Source organism: Pieris napi, chromosome 11, assembly GCF_905475465.1.
Source record: "Pieris napi chromosome 11, ilPieNapi1.2, whole genome shotgun sequence".
NCBI classification, from domain to species: Eukaryota; Metazoa; Arthropoda; class Insecta; order Lepidoptera; family Pieridae; genus Pieris; species Pieris napi.
The window spans coordinates 4,907,037-4,929,711 of record NC_062244.1 but is presented as its reverse complement, the minus strand read 5'-3'; the positions used below and the strand labels follow the sequence as shown (position 1 = coordinate 4,929,711).

The following is a 22,675-nucleotide window of genomic DNA, read 5'->3' as shown; positions in this document are numbered from 1 at the left end:
GGCCCTATCTGTAAAAAGCGTCCCTACTCAGTTTAATTTTAATAAACTTCGAGATTTTCAGCGTACTCAATTACACGTTGGTCACACGTTACGACTAAGGGTCATAGTCCTCCTCTCTTAGGCGAGAGGGAATGGTCTGTAGTCCCCACGCTAGCCCAATGCGTATTGGAGACTTCACATTCATCCATAGAACATAATATCTCTTGGGTAGGGGCCCTCTTGGGTCGAGGGCCCGTGGTATTTTGCCAGCCCTATTGTTACGCCACTGACAGGGGATCAGTAGGTGATCAAATTGAATTTAAAACAGTGGGTTGATTTGGAAATTTATGTCTACTTGTCTCTTAGACGTAAAATATTTCTATTGTAAGCGTTATAAGTTAGCGGCCGTAATCATCATTATTCTCGTGCCACCTACGAGAGTTCAAGATTATTAAATTTTTAAGTCAAGGATGTCGCCTCAAGAAAGCCGGCATCATTAAATGCAAGTGATCTTTTTGACGGAGATTAATCATACTTGCTCTGGTTTTGTGTAACCCGAACAAATTGAATGCGATTCGGCAACTTAATCATATCATACAAACAATATGCCTTTAATAATTTACCGGTTTATATCGTGTATGCCTCTGTAATCGTATAACGCAATGCCCGCGGCATTCAAAGTCGATATAAAAACCGAAACCTGTGTGTATACCAGCACATTCCTACTGAGGTCTCGTCTCTGAAGTCACTAGTCACTTAACACAATGGCATTCAAGGTATAATAATTCACCATTATCTTCTTCTTGATTGAAGTGAAACTTCTTTATCGGGGTTGGAAAAAAATTAGTGTAACATTTTTTCGTTACGCGTCACATTTTTCCGTTACGCGCCATCTTTTGAAGTGAAACTTCTTTATCGACGTATGGGAGAAATTTTGTAGCAGGTTACGCGCCATGTTGCTTTTTTAAGTCAAACTTCTTTATCGGCGTTGGAAAAAAATGTACACACATTTGTCACATTTTTCGGTTACGCGCCATCTTTTTCTTGTCCCTACCACGGTTGATCCGAAGAGATTCGAAGCCATTAGTAACAAAAATATATAATAACGATAACAATAATAGTAATACTAATAATTCTATTAAAATTAATGAAATTCTGTAATAATCTTAGTACTACATAGTAGTACAGTAATAAGTTATAATGAAATATGTAATTATTGTATTTGTATTCATGTCTATGATAATAAAAGCCTTTTGTTAAACTTTATCTAATTTAACTTTATTTAACCAATTTATGTAAAGTTGCATATAGTAGATCATTTTTCGAAAAATAAGGTCATAAAGAAGTTTCACTTCTTACGTGTGTACTAGTACACGCACACATTTTTTTCTTTTCTTTTAATATATTAAGATCCCGCTAATAACCCTTTTTTTCAGTTGGCAGTTCTTGTCTGTGCCTTTGCCACCGTCCAGGCTGGAGTGGTCGCTCCTCTGTCTTACACAGCCCACCCAGCCCCAGTAGCCTATGCTGCAGCTCCAGCGCAACTTCTCCACGCAGCCCCAGTCGCTAAAGTCGTTGAAGAATACGACGCGCACCCACAATACAGCTTTGCCTACGATGTTCAAGACGGTTTGACCGGTGACTCCAAGAGCCAACACGAGACTCGTGATGGTGATGTTGTACAAGGATCTTACTCCGTTGTTGACCCCGATGGCACCAAGCGCACCGTTGAATACACAGCTGACCCTCACAACGGATTCAACGCTGTTGTTCACAAGGAACCCCTTGGTGTGAAAGCTGTTGCTCCAGTCGCTAAGGTTGCCCCATTAGCGTATGCAGCTGCCCCAGTAGTCCATGGCGCGCAATATGTACACGCTGCTCCCGTCGTTCACGCCGCCCCACTTGCCTACTCAGCTCCTATCTACCACCACTAATTTAACTAGTCAAGCAGAAGTACGACCCATAAGTATTAATTTATTTTACAATTAAAATAAAATAAATGTGTTAAAAATTACTTACGTTTTAATAGTATTCATCTAGTTCTTATGAAAAAATAAAGGAAAAATATCTCAAACACTATGCGTCTACAGGTCCCCCTTTTTATCAATTAAGTTTGAATAAGGGTCTTTTGTTCAGCTTATTTAGTCCAGATGTACTTTTACTATGTTTGCTGTACGGATGTTAAATATTTACCAAAATCACCAACCTCGATAGGAATTAAAAATTTATTGCTTAACATACTTTTAAAGTCATCGAAAAATTTGAACAAAAAAATATTACAGGTCGACTTGATTCTAACCTACCCTTCTTTGAAGTCGGTTTAATAAATCAAATAATTATTTGTCTAAATTCATATAACTAGACTGGCCATAAATAAAAATATTATTTTAAAAACTTCTTTCGATTTTGCGCCATTTCACATATTTTTTTCGTGTTCATTATCAAACTACTCCTTGCACACAGTGGTTAAGCCGTCGCGGTCGGTCATATTCCAGACACTTCAAAAGCTTTGTATCAGCCGTATGTCGTACTATCAACATATACAACAACACTTCGTCTGTCGACGACTACAGACGCTCGGGGCGGTCGCGTGTAAATTTTCAGGATTGAAACCTCTCAGCAATACACTTTATAAAAATATACCGTGGACTTTTCTGCAGGATTCTGCACCTGCCTTGCGATTCTGTAACTCACTTTTTGTTTATCAGAATGCCAAATGGTAAAATGACTGCTTCACGACTGATTTGAGTGCGACCGCCGCTGCGAAAACCGCTGTGAGAGTTCGAAAAGTGAGTTACAGAATCGCAAGGCTGGTCACAAGGCATGAACTACCCAAGCCTAGCTTGAAACCAACGTTCCGGACTTAATAAGAGCTGAAGACTGGTATTCATCTAGCCCAGACCTAAACCCTTTAGACTTCATACTATGGTCAGTTTAGAGGACATGGCCTGCTCTAAAGTACACGGCGACATTGAGTCTCTTAAAAAATCTTTAAAGCAAGCAGTGGCGAGTAAATCCTTAGATTAAAGGCCTGAATAAAAACCCAAAGGTGGCAATTTCGAATACAATATTTTGTTTATTTCTTGCTTAGACTTTAATAAATATGTATGTATAAATTTTAATAATATTATTACATTACTTGATTGTAAAAATGCATTTTCATTTGTACAGTTAGGCACAGAAAACTGATGCAAGAGGCATATGTGATCTTCTGTTCTTAGAAATCACTCTTTTGTACAAAATAATGCAAGACTGTAAAGTCTGGTAACTTAACGAGCGACCTATTTAATTATTAATCGTGAGTTCAATACTTCTTTGGAATTTTTTTGACCCCACCGACGTTGTACTATACACATACCTTAATATGTATAAATCATCTAATTATAATGTAAATCTAAGCCTTTCTCGAATCCCACACAACACACACACAAATTACATTAAAATCGGTGCAGGCGTTTAGGAGGAGTTAAATTACAAACACGCACAGAAGATTTATATATAGGTATCAAGATAAATACATTTTACCTATATATTAAAAAAGGACATTTTACTAATGTCGTTTAAAATGTCGTAATACGCGAATAAAAAGTATACTTCTAATTCACGGCAATTGAATTTTCAGTTATAATACCACAAGAGCTTTGAATCTCGTGTGGTATTCGGGGGATTATTTTTCCGACCCAAATGTCGGCCAATAGAATTGCACCATGAGACGAAATGTACAGTTAACAAATAAGAATTTCATAATGAATAAAACAACTACTTAATACTTTTCTTGAAGCAACGACCAGAGAAAATTTTCACAAAAAATTATCAGTATAATACCATGTAGGTTGTACCACGTGACGTCGAATGGTGCAATTCTATTGGCCGATATTTGGGTCGGAAAAATAATCCTATAAAAACTGTTCCTAGCTGGGAAATGGATGGCTTTAGTCTTTTTAGAAATAAAAAAATTCTCACTTGATTGTCATATTTATTCAGAAATTTGTGTTTGGTAGCTGCTGTAGTATGCGATCTCTTTGGTCTGTTTTAAAAGTATTGACACAAATATTTATTATGTAGGTGATACGTAGTTCACCGGGTCATCTAGTACTAAATAATTTCTAGCGTTAATTGCTATATATACAAGGTGTTAAGGAATTATTTCCACTAAGACATAATTAATAGTTTTTATTTATTTTGTATAATGCTTGCTCTATTCCCTATACTACGTATATTGAAGTCTCTTTGTCCTCAGACGACAGCCTGCATCGCAATACAGTTTCATAATGTTGGCCGAAAGTCAAAAACGTTCAATTTTTCCGCCATTGACAAATTGCAGCTCATTTTCAATTGCGTGCACATCCATAGTGATGCGTCCATACAATACTAAACACGAACTTGGCCCAGTGTCACAACCATTTGCCCCTATATATACCTCGCTCATCCTGACAACATCATACTCACTCTTGGCTTCTTAACCAACTCATCCCTACAACAATGGCCTTTAAGGTAAACATTATTTTTTAATTTTTTTTTAATTATATGAGGAGCGGAAACGATCTAAAAAATCTATTAACAAAATTAATATTTTCCATTTGCACTTTTTTTTTATTCGATTGTTTTTTTTTAAATCATAATTATACTTTTTATTATTCTTCATCTTGCTATTAATTGGAATCACTACAATTAATCAGCAAGACTATTTGAATTTAAAGTGTTCAATCAATCAAATAAAACAATTACTTAATTTAGATTCAAAGGAGCAACATGTCCTTGACAAGGCTAGGCTTAGCCATAAACTAGTTAACAATTTCCCCGCACAACCATTGCGTAATGACACTATAGAGTCGCCCTCGCAAATCCGTGTCACTATTTCAAGTACAACATAAATGTAACTCATATTCAAGGCGAAACGGTTGATCTAGTTTAACATTTAAATATATTCCAGTTCGTCGTTTTCTCCTGCATCGTGGCTTTTGCCCGTGCAAGTGCACCTGTGGCTGTAGCTGTGGGCGCAGCGGCCCCACTAGTAGCGGCCCCGGTGGCGGCACGGCTGGAGGAATTCGACGCTCTCCCACAGTACAGATTTGGATACAACGTAGCGGATTCTTTAACTGGCGATTACAAGAGTCAGCAGGAGCAACGTGACGGTGATTTAGTCCAAGGATCCTACTCCCTGGTGGACCCTGATGGTACACGACGCACTGTTGATTACTCCGCTGACTCAGTGAATGGATTTAATGCGGTAGTACGAAGGGAACCTTTAGTGGCCGCTGGGCCAGCAGTAGTAGCTGAACCAGTATTGTCCGCACGATTTGCTGCTCCAGTTGCTGCTGCTCCTGTCGCCGCTGCTCCTTTGGTTGCTGCACCAGTTGCCAGATACACTGCACCCGTAGCATACTCCGCTTACACAGCGCCAGCAGCCAGGTTCGCAGCTTACAACGCTCCGCTAGCATACTCAGCTAGACTTACTGCTTATCCCTCTCCGTTCGTGGCGCCTGTAGCAAGGCTTACAGCTGCACCTATTGTTGCTTGAATAACGGTTATCTGTACGGACTGATCTTGATTTGGCTAATAAATTTTTACTTTCTATTAAAAAAATATTTTTATTTCTATATTAGATTAATCATTTATATATATCATTTCCTACATATGCTAATATTAATAATCGGGTAATTTTAAGATATTTTCTAAACAAAGAGATTTAAATACAATGTAGGCTGCATTTTCGTTTAGGATAGACATTTATTTATACAAGCTATAATTTACGTATTCAAAAAAAATAAAGGCATTCGCTGCGACAATTTTGAGAATATGGTCATATGATATTTTTTCTATATCTCTCATATTTTAGCTTAATAATAACTCTATGCTTAAAAAAATAAATATCGTGACAGCATATTTTGCGTCATACATTGATCCAAACGAAATTTCAATGTTTGTCGTTATTTACTATATTTTAGCTATCTATAAATAAATAATATATTTTACTAAAATATAATTTACAATGGAAGAGAAGCAGTTATATGGGGCTTTGACCGTTTACCGTGAGCGAGGCGCTTACTTACGCCGTTTAGAACAGTTTGAAAAGGCTAAGGGATCTTATGATGAAGCCTTTAAGAACGCCCCTGACGATGTTCGCATGCTCACCGGCAGAAGTCAGGTGTGCGCCGACGCAGTTCAACCGGTGCAGGCTTACGCTGATGCAGAACTAGCTTTGAAATTAGAGCCACATAATATGAATGCTCGAAACATGCAAGCACGTGCTATGTACACAATGTCAGACTTCGAAAGATCAGTCGTCATGAATTATAGAGGAGCGCGGGTCAGGCGACAACCACCATATTTCACAGAAGGAATAAACCAAGGCGTTGAAACAATACAGGATTGCATAGGAATCAACGCAGGAAATGTTATGGTTGAATTTTTGCCGCTTATAAAAAAGTTGGAGGCGGCTCACCCTCTTGGGGAAGAATCACAAAAGCCCTTACATGTCTCTCGTATTCCTAAACCTGAAAAAAAACGTAAGCTAACACAAATGCAAGCTAGAAAACATTTGACCTTATCACGCGTCCTAGCAATGAAATATCTGGGGCCAATGGCTTATGACAAGTTTTTCCTTCAACATTTGACAAGCGATCCGCGATTAACATCGGCAAACTCTGGTGGAAGTAAAGAGTTAAAATTAGTAGTTAAAGAAGCTCTTCGTTCCCTTACGGAAAGACAAGATATGCTACGGGCTCAGCGACCATACTATACTATAAGGCTGTCAGAAAAGGCAGAATCTAAACACCAAAATAAGTACAAAGATGCAGTTTTAATAAAGGAGAGGGATATTGGAGCTCGTACATCAGAAAGGCTTCTGAAACAAATTGAAAAAAGTTTGCGTGAGATGCGTGTTATGGATGTTATTGCGCAAGCTGAACGTATGCAATTATTTCTTGATAATAAGACACCTCGTACCCTTCCTGATAAAGACATTTATATTGACCGCTTATATAGAGCCGTTGGGGAAGCTTACTTAGCCCAACATCGTCTTTCATACACTCTTAGTGAGCGCGGTAATAGACGTCGAATCGCATTCTTGATGGGACTACCAGTAGGCCGTCCAAAGTCTTTCGACTCCGTCATGGCTAACTACCCTTACAAGTTCATAGATATTAAACAGGCTACAGATAAAGTGACAGCTACTCTGGAAATGTGCGAGAATTCAACAATGAAATGTTGGTTGATGTATGAGCTTGCACGCTTACTTTGTACGCAAAAGAATTACGCCTTAGCTAAATTCTATGCAAAACGATGTCAGCGGGAGGCTCAAGAAATCAGCAATGTCACTTGGTGGCTAAATGGGCTATTTGTGTTAATGAGTGGGGATATGCAACAAGGAAACGCGAATGAAGTGCGCATACAAGTGGAAGAGGCGTATGAATACTCAAAGAAACTGCAAGATCCTGAAAGAGTTCAAGCTTTCCTAAGTAAGTGCGCCGAAATGGCTTCTGAAACAGTGTCAGCTGATGAGAGGAAAGCTGTAATTCAACGCGAGAGACAAATTTTAGGGGTTATGGATGACGTTCAAAAAGTAGATACGAGTGTCCTGTTTAAACGCATGTCAACAGTGCCAACAGGTCGTCGCTTCTCTGTTCTTCCTCGGAAGCCTGAAGCAGGGGAATCGCGGGCTGAACGCCGACGCCGACGTCAAAGAGGGTTATCCGTTATCCCAGGCCCTGAACAGGCTCTCCCACCTGCACCCAAATCTGGCACTCTTGGTTTCCAGATATTTGATATCTAATTGCTTATTCTTCATGATTTGTATAATAGGTTGTTAAATTAAATACATTGATTTAATAATTTACACTTTATTGATTAATTTATGTACAGTTTGGCACGTTTTGTTTATCTTAATGGTGGTACAGAGGGGCAGAGTAGGCTACTGGGGCAGAGTGGACGACCGGGGCAGCAGCGTAAGCAACTGGAGCAGCGTGGTATTGGACTGGACTAGCGTGGTATTGGACTGGACTAGCGTGGTATTGGATTGGGGCAGCCACTTTAGCAACAGCCTGAACTGCGAGGGGCTCTCTGCGAACCACGGCATTGAAACCGTTGTGGGGGTCAGCAGTGTAATCAACGGTGCGTTTGTGACCATCAGGGTCTACAACAGAGTAGGAGCCTTGGACAACATCACCATCACGGGTTTCGTGTTGGCTCTTGGAGTCACCAGAGTGGCCATCTTGAACGTCGTATGCGAAGCTGTATTGGGGATGGGGGTCGTATTCGTCGACGGCAGATACAACTTTGGCAACAGGAGCAGCGTAGGCGACTGGAGCATGAACGGCGTGTGAGTAAGCCAAAGGAGCAGCTGGCAGGAGACCAGCGCTCACGGCTGCTACCAAACAGCTCAATACAACAAACTGAAAAGATAAGTATTTCAACTCAGTAAATTTTTTGAAAAAAATGTAAAGAGAAACATTTTCCATAGATTGTTTCTAAATTACGAATTAATTTAAATTTCGCCGTTATAATATTCAATTATTTAAATTTAAATTAAATTATTAATGTTATTAATATTAAAAATGTTTAATGTACCTTAAAAGCCATTTTTAGTTTTAATTGGATGGGATACAAAACTGTACTGCTGATTTGAATTCGTGAAGGCTTTTATATACGTTCCCAGTCTACGATCATATTCAGCTTTGTGACGTCACATGTAATCGCCGATTCGCGCCCACTAAGCTTTTGTACTTTCGCTTTTAAGACAACGGTCAAGACAAGGTCGCGGTCGCCCAATACACAGTGGATCATGTTATCAATAAGGCCAGTCATTTGATAATTCTTAATGTCAGTTAAATGTAACGTGCACCCAATGTTATTAGTAGTAGAAACATTTAAGTGGCCAATACTTAAATTTCTAAATGATATGTATATTTTGTAGTTGAATTAATTTATAGTTTCACTAAAGGACACACAGTATATGGGTTTGAAATACCGATATGATTTTTGCTTTGAAAAGAGATAATATCGTTTAAATTTCTCATCACACTTTTCCTTCATAAGGTACTTGGAAGTCGGATTCCAAGTACCTACATTATCCCTTATTATTTCTTAAACCTTTACCGTGTCATATTACAATATACATGGGTAGTGCGCATAAAAGACGATCAATAATTTACGAAAATTAAAAAATTCTAAAAAACTTCGCAATTCGAGAAAAGGTATGTAATGCCTTTCCGATTGCTTGGCTCGTTTTGGACTACCGTGCACACAAATATGATAGTTTTAAAGACCGCTAGGTTAATCCGAAATATTACTGAGTTCGATATCGATATTTTTTTTGTTATAACAGCATGTTTATCAGCCTCATTTGCCAAAAGATCTGGAACTATTGTTTCGCTCGGGTCGAACCCACGAACGAACGAGACGGTTACGGAATGACAGGGTACGAAATAATACGTATCTTTGCCCGCGTTTGTGTAAATTACTTTTTAAATAAGAATATTTAAATTGATAATACAGGTAAGACTTATTGAAAGTTGAGTCAGTCGAAAAAAATTGTGCACAAAAACTATGCTACTCTACACTGATAGCATATATGTATACATTTTACACATTTTCACACGAACGAAGATATGGGCAGCTTTTACAATGCGTAAATTATGCGTTTGTAAAATATCTCGTATAGTCTCAAATTATATTTAACAAGCTATTTTATTACTAAGTACATTCAGCGTTTAGATGATTCGCTATATAGAGTTTAAATATATAGAAAGTGGAATAAATAATTTCTCAATAAATTTCAATTCATTTAATTACAGATTAAATAACATTTGTATAAAAACCTTAATAATAACAGCTATTTACAAGCAGTCAACAAAAAAATTGTAATAATTCATCTACCAGTAGTAGGGGCTAGTTAGCCTGGGAGCATATAAAGGGGCGGGTGCAGGTGCATAGAGGGGTGCCCTAGCGATGGGTGCCGGGTACACTGGTGCGGGAGCTACAACAGGGGCGGGAGCTACGTATGGAGCGGGGCCTACGTAAGGTGCGGGTGCACGGGCTATGTAGGGAGCTGGCGCGGGGGCAAACAGTGGAGCTGCCACAGGTGCTCGGGCGACAAATGGTGCTGGTGCCGGAGCAAACACTGGTGCCGGTGCCACCGGTGCTACAGGCGCTGGGGCTATGAACTTTGCAGCAACTAGAGGCTCACGGCGGACAACAGCGTTGAAACCATTGAGGGAATCTGCGGCATAGTCCACTATCCTCCTTGTGCCATCGGGGTCTACCACTGAGTAAGATCCGGTAACAAGGTCGCCATTCCTGTGTTCCTGATGCCCTTTGTAGTCCCCAGTCAGAGCGTCCTGCACGTCATAGCCGAATGAGTATTGAGGTAATGGGTCAACTCGGGCTGCTACTGGTACTGGTCCAATGCTAGCGGAGGCAATGCCTACCGCGCAGATGAATACTACAATCTGAAATTAATTATAAGATTTCAACTAAAATTTAAACAGTTGACTACAATAATATAAATAAAGCTTCATTGCAATAAATAAATATCCGTTAAGACAGGATTGGTTAGTTTCTATCCTACTAAAACTACTTTTGTATTTGTTTTAAACAATTGATGCAAACTAATAAGCATATCTTTTTACAATTCAAGTCAGTAACACGCAATATATATGAATCACAGCACTGCTAAAATGAAAGGTACTTTCATTTAAATTTAGACACGCATTTTAATACTTTGTGACTATTATAATTAATAACCTTCTAATGATAATATGAATACTTATTGGATCACGTACTTAATTTAACTTGGCTGCAGCTCATAAGCTAAAGCTAATGACAGGTGTAGCCTAATGGATTATTGCAAATGTTTAAAGCAATTCAAAAATATTCATGGCATATAAATGCAGGCAGCAACTACGAGATATTAGTATCAGATTCAATAAAGATCTATTACATACTACGAATAACAATATTACATAAGAGTATTTGAATCAAAGTGACCACTGACCAATTGATATGCATTCAACGCTTTTGGACTGAATAAATGTCCTACTTGCGACATTGTTCCTGTTCAAAAAGAAACGATCTATTTTGCAATATTGTGTAGTATTATGAATAATTAAAAGGATGTGTGTAAAATCCCCCAACCTACAGGCGCATTTTTTTCTGTTTCATATATATTTTGTGAAAAAGGCGGTTAAACACTTGCAGTATTTTTCAACCACAAATTATGTGAACTCAATATTATGATTTTTTGTTTCCACGCAAACAATACGCGAGAAAAAAAGCCTAATTAAGTTACTATTTTATAGAATGAAGCTTGTTTAATTTATTTTATAACTTAGTTCACCGCTGATTTTACATAGATACATAGATACATTAGAGGGTAGCTAGTATAGATTATATAAAAATATAAAATATATACCTACCTATCTAGCCCTACTTAGGTCTGGGCCTCAGATTTCTGAATCTGTTTCCTGGTAATTTTTTTGCAATCTAAAAGGCAAGGTGATTAGCCTCCTTGGCCTGACACACGCCGTCGACTTTTTGGGTTTAGGAAATTTCGGTTTCCTCACGATGTTTTCCTTCACCGTTCGAGCGAATATTAAATCCGCACATATAATGAAATTCCATTGGTGCACAGCCGGGGATCGAACCTACGACCTCATGGACGAGAGTCGCACGCTGAAACCACTAGGCCAACATATCTCTATATAGAATAGATTATATAGAATAAAATTCAAAGGCTTTGGTGTTGCAAATAACACTAATGTTGGTCAATCGAGCGTGACAAGACATGATGGTATCATGTCCAGCGCGTGACTGATATATCGTGATTACAAGTTAGCGACTCGAATAAGCTCTAGCTTTAGGTATCAGTACATAAAGCGCATTAACTTCTAATAGGGGCTTAAACGGCAAGTATTTTAGAAGCCTACGAAAAATTTAGTTAAGATAATCCCATTTTTTTACTGTTATTATTATAAATTTTATTTCTAACGTGTTAAGGTACTAATCTTATTATCTTTCATATAGTAATAATAATGCGAATTCAACAATATTTATATTAGAATGGGAACGTCATGTAAAAAATTTAAAACCTATTTTTTTGATTCTATGTTTAGCTAAGATCACAAATAGCTTAATGGCGTAACGTAGTAATTGTTATTCTAATAATAATAAATAATATATATACTTAAAAAAAAATGAGTTGATTAAACAATAAAAATACATACCTTGGTGTTCATGGCTGTTCACTTAGGGTAGGTTGTCAGTCTGAAGATGTACTGTGAGGTCCCCGGGGCTAGACGCATTATATATATCAGAGGATACGTAACATGGGACGTGAGTACAATACTTGTGGCCCATTGAAGAAAGCGAGTTACGCGATCGATTACGATTTTTATATCGCTTTAAATTGGAGCAGTTGATGGTTATTGTATACATACTACGTAGATGACTCAGGTTGTTTGAAGACGCCAAGCTGAAGGATTTTTTCTTTACTTTTTTTGTATCAGACAAACGTTTAATAACAAAAAATAATAATCCAGTGTAGCTACGACTCATTATATGTCAGATTTCTGTGTCTAATTCTTTTATCAACTATTCGGCAAATACGCTGTGCCTGAGACACGTCGGACATGCCAGTTTTCTCACGATATTCTATCACATAAAGAAAATCTATTGGTTCACAGCCAGTGTTCAAACGCGCAATCTATCGGTCGAGGATGTGCAGAGGAGCATTTAACTACTGGTCTAACAAAACTGATGCATAGAGGTATATTTATCGTTTCTATGTATTAATAAATTTTATCTGTCATAGCTTATTTTATAAAAGTGTAAAGTTTGTGAGGTTGTAAGGGTAACTTTTGTATAACATATCCTCGTTGTCTGTCTATTCGCGATAAAGTCAAAACCAAGTCTTTCGGCGCCTTCGCATTCTTATAATATTTCTAAAAAGAAAATTCTATTTATTTATATTTTGTATTGACGCCCAAAAAGGGCAGTCATCGCAGCCCATAGACATCCATTTTAGTGGGTGTGTATGATCTTTGAGGGAGGAGTATGCTCTTTTTTAAGCAATTAGAAGTCATCAGTATCAGAAAGTATGGCTTTTTTTCAGATGAGTGCAATATATCACTCCGACATCTCCGCAGGGCTTTGTACCTGATAGCTTTTTTTTTTTTATTTAACTACTTTTTCCTTATTTTTACTAATTCTCTAACATAGATCTTAAGAAACTATTGTTACTAACTCACTAATCAACCAATGGACTGTATTTGTCTGATTAATAAAAATGATGATTATTATTATTATTATTATATCAACCCCAATATACTGAGGCTGTGGGAAGTACTAAGGAAAGCGTCTTCAAGTTGAAGAGACACGACCAAAGGATCTTTCGTAGCAGAAAACGAACAAACCTGAGTCTAAGTAGAATTGAACTTAATAAAACATTCTCCAGTATTGTTTCAATTTTGGAAACAAGTTTGATACGGCTTTCATCGACTTCGAAACATGTTCGGGTGGATTATATTCCATAATGTGTCGATGATGTCTGCATAGCAATGGATGTTGTCGATGTTGAACTGATCATTGATATGCAGAACGAATAGGGTGCAAAACCATTGATTCGTCCATTCTTTGCAAGGAAGATACTAAATGAGGGTTGGCAAAAGTTTTCCTGAGTTGCCTTCGCTGATGACCAAAAGGTTCGGGTTCCAGAAGGCACTTTTGCAAACTACTCACCAACCCTGCAAATATGTTCCGATTATGCCCTCAAAATTTCTCGTTTAAGGTTTCGGGAAGCCGCTTTAAGTTTATTTTTATGGAGAGGTACATTATAGCCGCTGCGTGAGCCCAGGTTTTATATAAGTCTAGCTTAAGGCGGGAAGCCTCTTTGCAAGAATGTTCAAACCATGGCCGAGATTTACCACGAATGGGAACCACAGAGTGTGGGACATAGAGTTCCATTGCTTCTAGCACCACATCAGCGATAGAATCAGGGCTGGCATCATGATTACTACCCTGGAAGCAGACTTGTGAATGGTCACATACCTATGGAGGTATGCTGCAAAGAAATGACTCAAGTTATCTTAATTAGCTGATTTGTAATGACACGACGGCATACTGGCGGCCGGGATCGACGCTTAATTGGTACTACGGTATGCACCAGACAGAGATCGGAGGACCCAAGTGGAGCATCCACAGTAACCAGATGGTCAGCTCAGTCTGGTATTCGCGTAGGTGATGTGACGTGAGTTGAGTTAAACCATATTCAAGAACGAAATCAGGAAAGCCTCTTCCCGAATAGTAGGTCGTACGAGAGTTCAACCACTCATAATGATGGGTGATTGAAATCACCAATAATGACTTCAGCAGGTGATAGAGACAAAAGGAAATCGATTGCAGTTTGGACATGATCTTCTATAAACCAATCTATCAACTATCGATTAAACACCAAATCAAAGTACGAGAACGAATGATCCTCATAATTATGTTTGCTTTGAAACTATTTTTTGATATTTTATTTAAAACCTATCTTTAAACAAAATTATAGACATCATAGCCACATGTGATACGATGTTTAATAGAAATAAGTAGTAATAGTAGTGTGTTTCCTTTAAGGCTGTGAAACATTTAAAAGCCAGTGTGCGACCGCTTGACTAAGCGAAAATAAACACGTTACTAGTTAAAGATTAATTTGTCCAATTAATAAGTTTAAAATACCATTTAAATACCTACAAGAATTTTAACGAAATTTATTCTAATGTAAAACCGTCAATACGGCGTGCTCATTGTACTAATACTAACTAATTTTCGAATATTTCGTGTTTCTTACATATCATAACATGCCTTTTATCAATTAATATGTAGAAAACTAGCCATAGCTACTTCGTCTTATATTTCTAGGGTCTTTTAATTAGCAGTTTGATGGTAATACCCAACAAACAACTTCTTTTCTCAGGAAACTACATTATATTTAATCTTCTTCTTCCTATCCGGTGCACTCTTGACAGAGCGGTCGTGATCGCTAGGAAGTAGTTGTAATATTAGGGGAAGATGTGATGCGCTTCACGACGTTGTGCCATCGTTGTCATTATATTTAATATGACATTACAAATTATAAATAAAGTAAGGGGAAAAGCAGGCGTGCGTTTTTAAGTATAAATGGCTACTTCTGAGTATTTTTCGTTTGTATAATAATAATCGAGCTTTTAATTAATAATAGTATCAAATAGTTTCAAAAGGAAGCATTCAATTTCAACACAAAATAAACATGTATCAAAATTTATTTATCTATATACAAAGTCTTTCATTTGGATCAGCTTCTTGTGAATTAAGGGTATCTGTAGCCGGCGGCGACGTTTTCAACAATCTTAGCGGGCGCGGGCGCGGGCGCTACGGCTGCAACTGGGGCGGGCGCAGTGAGGCGAGCGGGCGCCGCCGCTGTGTATGCTGCGGGTACAGCATATTGTGTGTACGCTGGCAGACTGTAGGCTGCTAGAGGTGAGGCATAACGAGCTGAGAACACTTGCGCGGCTGCCACAGGAGCTGTGTATGCAGAAGTTACAGAGGTGGTATAAGCAGCTGGTGCCGTGTATTTGGCCAATACAGGAGCGGCTACTGGAGCGGCAGCGTATCGAGCAACCACAGGTGCAATAGGAGCAGCAGCCACGGGTGCAGCAGCGTATCTGGCAACTACTGGAGCAGCGGCTACAGGGGCAGCAGCATATCTTGCTAATACCGGGGCCGGTTGAGCGGCGTATCTAGCTGCGGCAACGGCAGCGTTGCTGTAGTATTCAGCTGGAGCGTAAGCGTAGCGGGCGAAAACTGGTTGAACAGGAGCGGCTACCTTGGCGGCGACAGCCACAGGAGCAGCGGCGATGCGGGCAGGGATAGGCTCAGCTACAACGGCAGGGGCCGCAGCTACTAAAGGTTCCTTTCGAACAACGGCGTTGAAACCGTTAACTGAGTCAGCTGCGTACTCTACTACGCGACGAGTGCCATCAGGTTCAACGACAGAGTATGAGCCTTGGACTAGGTCTCCATCCCGTTGTTCCTGTTGGCTCTTGTAGTCACCAGTGAGTGAGTCGGCTACGTTGTATCCGAATCGGTATTGGGGGAAGGAGTCAAATTCTTCAAGCTTGGCAGCAACAACTGGGGCTGTGTAGGCAACTGGCACACTTCCATAGGCCAGAGCCAAGAGGCATGAAAATACCGCGACCTGAGAACAAATGTAATAAATTATTAGCTATTAAGGACGATGACGACATGTGCAAATCAAATTATCACGGCAATGTCGGTTCGATTTAGCTTAATTCAATAAAATTTTCACTTTTGTGTATATTCTAAGTTTATCACTGTTTAAACACTTTCACTGACACTTTGAAGCACTTCAAATCCAATGGTTCGTACCTTGAAGAACATTGTTGTAATGTGTACAGGGATGCAAGACGCTGTGAACTGTGCCCCTTGTTGGAATCTAACAGAATATATAGTGATTCAAGTCCAAGAATTGCCTCATCCCGAGACATCTCCAAATTTAAATATATTCAAGTACGCACGTACCATTCTGCTGGGACGCTGGACAATGCCACTTGAACAAAGCAGCTACTTGTGCAACTCGGCCGACTATGAAACATCACTGTCACACATTTTTCCTTCTATTATTTACACTTGTTTTCAGTTTCTTTTTACACGCCTTTTAAGTGATTTAAAATGTATGAATACGAATATTTAAATGGATGGCAATTAACAAAAATTGCGTTAAAAGGTGTTCATTTTTAAATTAAAAATTAGCAACAAATGTTCCTTTGAATATTTGTGTTTGAAATGAACAATACTTTGTTTGAAAAATAACTTTAAAACAATAAATTTAAAATAATTGGGTAAACTCAAACATTTAAAGCTAAAAAACCTTTAAAATTGTTTTTTAAGTTGACTTTTTCACGGCAAAATAACATATAAAAAATTCATTTTAAAATTAAAACTTTAAATAATTATAATTGCTTATCTGTAGGTTGGTTATATGTTTGTACAAAACGCCAATTTTTTTTACAAACGTGGAATTTACTTTAGTAATATTTAATAATCGCACGAACCATTGGTGAAAATAGTTTTGATTTTATATCACACTCACAAAAGTATGTTTAATTAATTCAAACAAACTCAGATTTATAATATTGTAAAAGTATCAGATTTATTATATACACGAAGAAACCAAAAATTACAAATTTTTAAATCTAAGTAACCTACAACATTAATGTTAAATTATGAATACTTTAAGCTCTAGGCTATCGGAACCAATGTCTAGTCGACCTTCAAAAGACATTGACATAATGTTACATGCAAATTTTTTAAATAGTGTAAGTGCTCTACTTTTCCATACATATGTCTTTTGAAACTTGCGTCTCAGACGTGATATGAATATTTTATATACGTTTAATGTCTAAATGTTTATGAATGTGAGTTTCTTATATAAGAAAAATCATTTAATTAGAAAAATCCAAATACGTTTTCGACGAATGTTTGGTTTATTGATAATTAATAATTTTTAAAGCAGAATTTTAACTCATGTTAAGCTGTGCATAAAATTAAACAATAAAATTAATTTATTTACTTGTATGCCGAATCCAAGTACCAAGAACTATAAAGAGAATTATAAAAAATAAAAATCATTTAATTCAGAACATTATAAGTCCATATATTGTTAGTAGAGTAATACTTATAACTAATTATATAATACTATGGTGGTAATTTAAAGTAAACTTGCAAGATATACCTTTAAATAGCCTAATAATCTTGCAAGATATACCTTTAAATATACATACTAGTTATTGACATAAACTTTTCAAATATAAATCAATAACTCTCAAAAAGGCTCCTAGATTAAGGGCAAAGTCTATTCTCTTTTGCTTATCGTTAGTACCTCCTACTGGACGTTTGGTAATTGTGATATTATAGCTCAATTTGAGTCTCTTTGAAATTTGATTAATTTAATCCTGCAGGGTTCACTCAGATACTTATAAATGAAGGACATTTTTCGATTGTAAAAAGCTGTTTCTTCTCAGAAACTGTTATTTTACTATAAATAATAGCTTTTAATTGTATATGTACTTAAACAGGTTCTTATTAGTCATATTATTTTTTTTATCTATTCCCTTTGGTTATTATTATGATGTACAAAAATTTATTGGTTGTAAAAAACGCACGTTATAAACTGTTTGTTCGATTTAAAAATATAGTTTAACGGAGATATTTTAAAAACTCTTTAAAACACCATTCAACTACCGATAATTCTTTGATAGAACAGTGATTGCTCGAAAATTTTAATATAAATAAGAAAAACAAAAAAATTAAACCCATTTTTGTGTTTAAAATGAAATCAAATGTGCAACTTTTTTCCAACGGCTAATATCTCGCGAAAACTTGCTTTAATATCACCCAGCACGCTAGAATAGCAGAGTTTCTGTCATCAGTATTAGCAACTTTCGGTTCTAGAACCATAGTTATATAGCTGACGGAACAAAGATTTATCCGAGCTTCTTAAAATCTTTAGATACAGGCAATTATATTCTGAATCTTTTTGAGCAGGATCTTAAACTTTCGAGATCAGAAAAGGTCGGAATTCTAAATATTGATCTAAATCAAAGAAATCTATTAATTGCATTTAACTTTACCTACATGTTTAATTTATTGATTTAACAGAAATAAGATTATTTTACAACTTTACATACATTACGTTACGAGTATAATGTATTATCTCGCTCTTACTTACTGACTTATGTTACCTACATAAGTTAGATTTGTGCATTAAAGCTTTCAAATGGCGAAATATTTCTTTACCTAGATGAATTATTTTATAACGGGCAAAAATTTTACGAATGTGATGAGTTAAAAATAATAATAGGTAACTATTTTTCCCCATCACGCGCGTCCTTCACAAGGTTGCCAGCCTTTGCGTAATATTTGTACGCACCGTGTTTTGCAGATTACCGTTACGCATCCTTGGTGATACAAAGTAGTTATACCAAGTTAAAACTACATATTGATTAAGGAAATTAATGTATTTCTTTGTTTCAAATAATATACAAGTTTAATAATTTCCTTTAAAAGTATATATTATCCATTAAAAGCATTAAAAAATATTAAATATAAATATTTATTACTTGTATTGATTGGTCAAGATTTCCAACAGAATTAATTATATTAAACGATAATCAATTCACTTACAAACAGGGTATGTATCCTATTAGGCAATTTTTGGAAATCGACGCCAAGTCATAATAATCAAGTATGTATACATAAATTCGTATTAGATTTTGTCAATTTACTTTCATTATATTAATAAAGAACATTTACAAAGGATATCTACATAATATAGTTTCTATCTAATCTCTATAACGCATACGTTTATTATTAACATGGCCTTTATTGGTGGTCCACTTTGTCATTATCCTGAAGTATGTGGCAAATACTATAATAGGGTTGGCGCACGTTACTACAATGTTTTAAGGTGGAGTATTTTTAGCCTTGGACCTATATTTTATTACCACAACAATTTGTTTCATTACAAAAACGAAGCAAATAAAATTTATAACTGTTAGAAATTAAACAACAATTAAGAATATTGGTATTTTTTTTTTTTTTTATTCTGAGTTGAAATTAACATTGTAAAAAACTTTGTCGGAGGTAGCAAGGCATAAATATATAAAAATACAAAAATGTTCGCCATTTGTGCTGCCAGCCCTACAAGTTTACCCTACTTACCTTCACATAAGTAGTTTGATATTCAATCCTTAGAAATATTGCGTAAGTGTGCACTAGATTGTTTCTCAATAATAATACAGGTTATTTAAACGGACATACTTTCCCCAAACTGATCTAAGCATGCTATTTTGTAACTACATACTAAATTTCCGAATGAAAAAATTAAAAATTACGCTTAATTAGACTTTGTATTCGTATAAAATTGTTTTTTGGTTCATACGAGTATGCCGAAGTATTTCGACCTTCATTATTTGTCTTATATTAAGGAACGTAATGTGAAATAAGGTATATGTGAAATTGAATTTTGGGTTTGATTTAACATTGTTTAGTATAAATTTTAAAACTAGAAACAAGCGTCCACCTTAAATAGTTTCAAAGTTGAAAACGCATTTTCAATCCCACGAAGTATGAATAGAATTATAAAAATCGGGGTCTTGTTAAGCGATATTAAAATATATGCAAAGCAAAAAAGTCTTCGCATTGTATTGACCAAACAATATTTGTAAAAGTTGAAAATGATAGATAAAGGTTTATAATACCATACCGCACCCGTTTGTCTTCGTGCTGACCACTAACCGCTGACCTCCGTAACGCGAGCTTCACGGTCATACAACCGTGTAATAGAGCATGCGTAACACATTTATAATTCACGAAGGTTTTATTGTCTTTTGGCCATAATTGAATCCATAAATAGATGTTCATTTTTTAAACAAAAGAACTGGCTTCGGTAAGTTATTGAAATAAATATTACCGAACGTCTTCGTAGCTTCGTAGATGAAGTTCTTGATGTATAAAATGAAGTTCCTGGTAATAATCTGGGTAAATAATTCATATTTATATCACAGTTGGTGCATAATGTTAATTCTTAAAAATATCATAGGGAATATTAGACATTATTAGGGCAGTCACATCCATTGGAAGGTTGAGAAATATATTAACCAAAAATGTAACGAAGTAAGGAACGATAACTTCATCTTAAGGTAATTGCAGAAAAAACAAAATCTTTTGATTTTTAAACTTTCAGTATCCTAATTCTCTAACTACATACATTTTTTTTTGTTACATATTTCAATTGATATGTATCATCACTCCGACGAAAAAGCGAAATAATAGACATTTTAAATGTGATAAGGGATATACGTCATAATGTAAGAACAAAGTAAATTATTTACGAAATCGAGGGTACTAATTACGCAATAAGTTATACATATATTCGGCAAATTAAGCTCTCGCTTAATCTAGACACCTCTGTGGGCGATTTGTTACGGTGCGCTTATGATATATTACCCATGTGTTACCTAAGTGTATGAAGAATTAAATGTAACTAAGAAATAATTATTTAAATATAATTTACTACTAAGCTCTAATAAGTAAAATTTGTATATTTTTAAACTTAAATTATAATAACAATTTCTTCACTGCTTATAACAGTTTTTGTCTTACGCAAATATTTCCCGCCTTTTCCTGCTCTAGTCATCGATCTCTACTATCGTTGGAGGTTTCCATGTTTCCTTTTTTACCTGACTGATAATTAAGATGGTTTTTGAAATAACGTTATTTAAAAAAAATATTATGTTTTTTTTTTAATTTTAATTTTTTTTTTGTCATGTGTGTATAAATTCAAATCTTAAATTCTTATATAAAGGCAAACATGTAAATAACTTTTTAAGTGATGAAACATTTATAGTACTGTCTATGCCTAAAGGCCGATTTACATTATCTTAGTGTTTAGGAGAGTGCTTTAGGATAGTACTTTAGTTGAAACATGTAAACGCTACTTGCTTTAGTAAACGCTACGCTAAAGAACTTACCTTTCAAGTTGTACTAAAGCACTCTCCTAAACACTAAGATAATGTAAATCGGCCCTAAGATCGGCCATATTTTTCACACCTCTTCTACTTTTTAATCCACCTATATAATCTGTGTGCCACAGCGTATAATGCCAAGGTGAAGTAGCTTATTGTTCAACAAACACATTTGGTATTGATATGATGAATTAATCATTTTACTACTAGCTTTTTGTTATTCATTGTATCTATTGTGACCCGAGTACCCCACAGCTACATGAAATAAGCTGATTGTTAAATTTCTGACTAGTTATTGTATGCGTATTAAGTAATAGTAAAGTTGCCCCCCCTGTCAATATTAAGCCAGATAAGGCAAAACACGTTAGAAGTATGGAATGAGCGCTACCTGGAGGGTGGAACATCTGGTAGAGCTGCATATAAGTTAATAAAAGAGAAGCGTTTAACACCCCAGATGGCGTAAATTCTTACAGGAAACGGAGCTTTTGCACATTACCGGAGCGTTTACAATTAAGACAAGTCCAACATGTACCTGCTTTAATAGCGAACAAACCGTAGAACATGTGCATAAACATTGCCCTATATTCGCACCGTCCAGCCTTGCGGAAACCGCTGTGAGAGTTCGATAAGTGAGTTACAGAATCGCAAGGCAGGGTCGACTTGGAGCAACAAAGATGACAGAAGCCCGTAACTGTGGAACGGTTTTGCGACAAAATCATTAAATATGTCAAGGAGACAAACAAAAATAAGAGAACGAGTCTCTCAATCAATTGTGCCCCGTAATATATATAAATTGAACAATACAATACTGTAAATTATGTATAATATTACCGATCGCGAGACAAAGTATGATTTTATTTTATGTATGTGTGTATCTTTTCAGTAACAATATACGATATAGAAAAAAAGTATCTGGACACAATGGCAGATAAGGGGATTAGAACTAAAAAAAAAGAAAGGAAAATTGTAAACTAGCGAATCATAAAATCAATAGTTTTTACTTCGATGCAAATGGAACCTGTATTGTTTGGATAACGAATAGGGATTGTAGTGATTGTAGAGATTGTAGATTGACAATTAAAATAATTATTTGGTAATTCGTTATTTAAATTAAACAAGTATAAATCCTTTGT

At 36.3% G+C, this 22,675-nt stretch overlaps 6 protein-coding genes across 7 annotated transcripts; 3 read left to right on the top strand and 3 right to left on the bottom strand.

Moving 5' to 3' along the window:
• The first annotated feature begins 664 nt into the window (after positions 1-664).
• LOC125054153 (larval cuticle protein A2B-like) lies at positions 665-1,993 on the top strand. Of its 2 annotated transcripts, XM_047655882.1 has the most exons (3): positions 665-755; positions 1,416-1,831; positions 1,868-1,993. In XM_047655882.1, exons 1-3 carry the CDS (start codon positions 744-746, stop codon positions 1,911-1,913), a joined length of 474 nt encoding a protein of 157 aa, XP_047511838.1. In that variant the 5' UTR covers positions 665-743; the 3' UTR covers positions 1,914-1,993. The 2 variants fall into 2 exon arrangements, with proteins under 2 accessions (XP_047511838.1, XP_047511837.1); XM_047655881.1 differs by having other exon boundaries at positions 1,416-1,993.
• A 2,349-nt stretch (positions 1,994-4,342) lies between these two features.
• LOC125053808 (larval cuticle protein A2B-like) lies at positions 4,343-5,559 on the top strand. Its single transcript, XM_047655375.1, has 2 exons — positions 4,343-4,473; positions 4,913-5,559. Exons 1-2 carry the CDS (start codon positions 4,462-4,464, stop codon positions 5,498-5,500), a joined length of 600 nt encoding a protein of 199 aa, XP_047511331.1. The 5' UTR covers positions 4,343-4,461; the 3' UTR covers positions 5,501-5,559.
• A 320-nt stretch (positions 5,560-5,879) lies between these two features.
• LOC125053804 (outer dynein arm-docking complex subunit 4-like) lies at positions 5,880-7,816 on the top strand. The gene has a single exon (XM_047655372.1). It carries the CDS (start codon positions 5,972-5,974, stop codon positions 7,751-7,753), a length of 1,782 nt encoding a protein of 593 aa, XP_047511328.1. The 5' UTR covers positions 5,880-5,971; the 3' UTR covers positions 7,754-7,816.
• LOC125053811 (larval cuticle protein A2B-like) lies at positions 7,805-8,672 on the bottom strand. The gene is made up of 2 exons (XM_047655379.1): positions 8,548-8,672; positions 7,805-8,372 (listed from the first exon to the last, which is right to left on the bottom strand). The coding sequence occupies exons 1-2, from the start codon at positions 8,557-8,559 to the stop codon at positions 7,863-7,865; spliced, it is 522 nt and encodes a 173-aa protein (XP_047511335.1). The 5' UTR covers positions 8,560-8,672; the 3' UTR covers positions 7,805-7,862.
• Positions 8,673-9,818: 1,146 nt separating this feature from the next.
• LOC125053809 (larval cuticle protein A2B-like) lies at positions 9,819-12,246 on the bottom strand. The gene is made up of 2 exons (XM_047655377.1): positions 12,201-12,246; positions 9,819-10,427 (listed from the first exon to the last, which is right to left on the bottom strand). The coding sequence occupies exons 1-2, from the start codon at positions 12,210-12,212 to the stop codon at positions 9,852-9,854; spliced, it is 588 nt and encodes a 195-aa protein (XP_047511333.1). The 5' UTR covers positions 12,213-12,246; the 3' UTR covers positions 9,819-9,851.
• A 3,040-nt stretch (positions 12,247-15,286) lies between these two features.
• LOC125053807 (cuticle protein 18.6-like) lies at positions 15,287-16,536 on the bottom strand. The gene is made up of 2 exons (XM_047655374.1): positions 16,384-16,536; positions 15,287-16,192 (listed from the first exon to the last, which is right to left on the bottom strand). The coding sequence occupies exons 1-2, from the start codon at positions 16,393-16,395 to the stop codon at positions 15,305-15,307; spliced, it is 900 nt and encodes a 299-aa protein (XP_047511330.1). The 5' UTR covers positions 16,396-16,536; the 3' UTR covers positions 15,287-15,304.
• Positions 16,537-22,675: the final 6,139 nt, after the last annotated feature.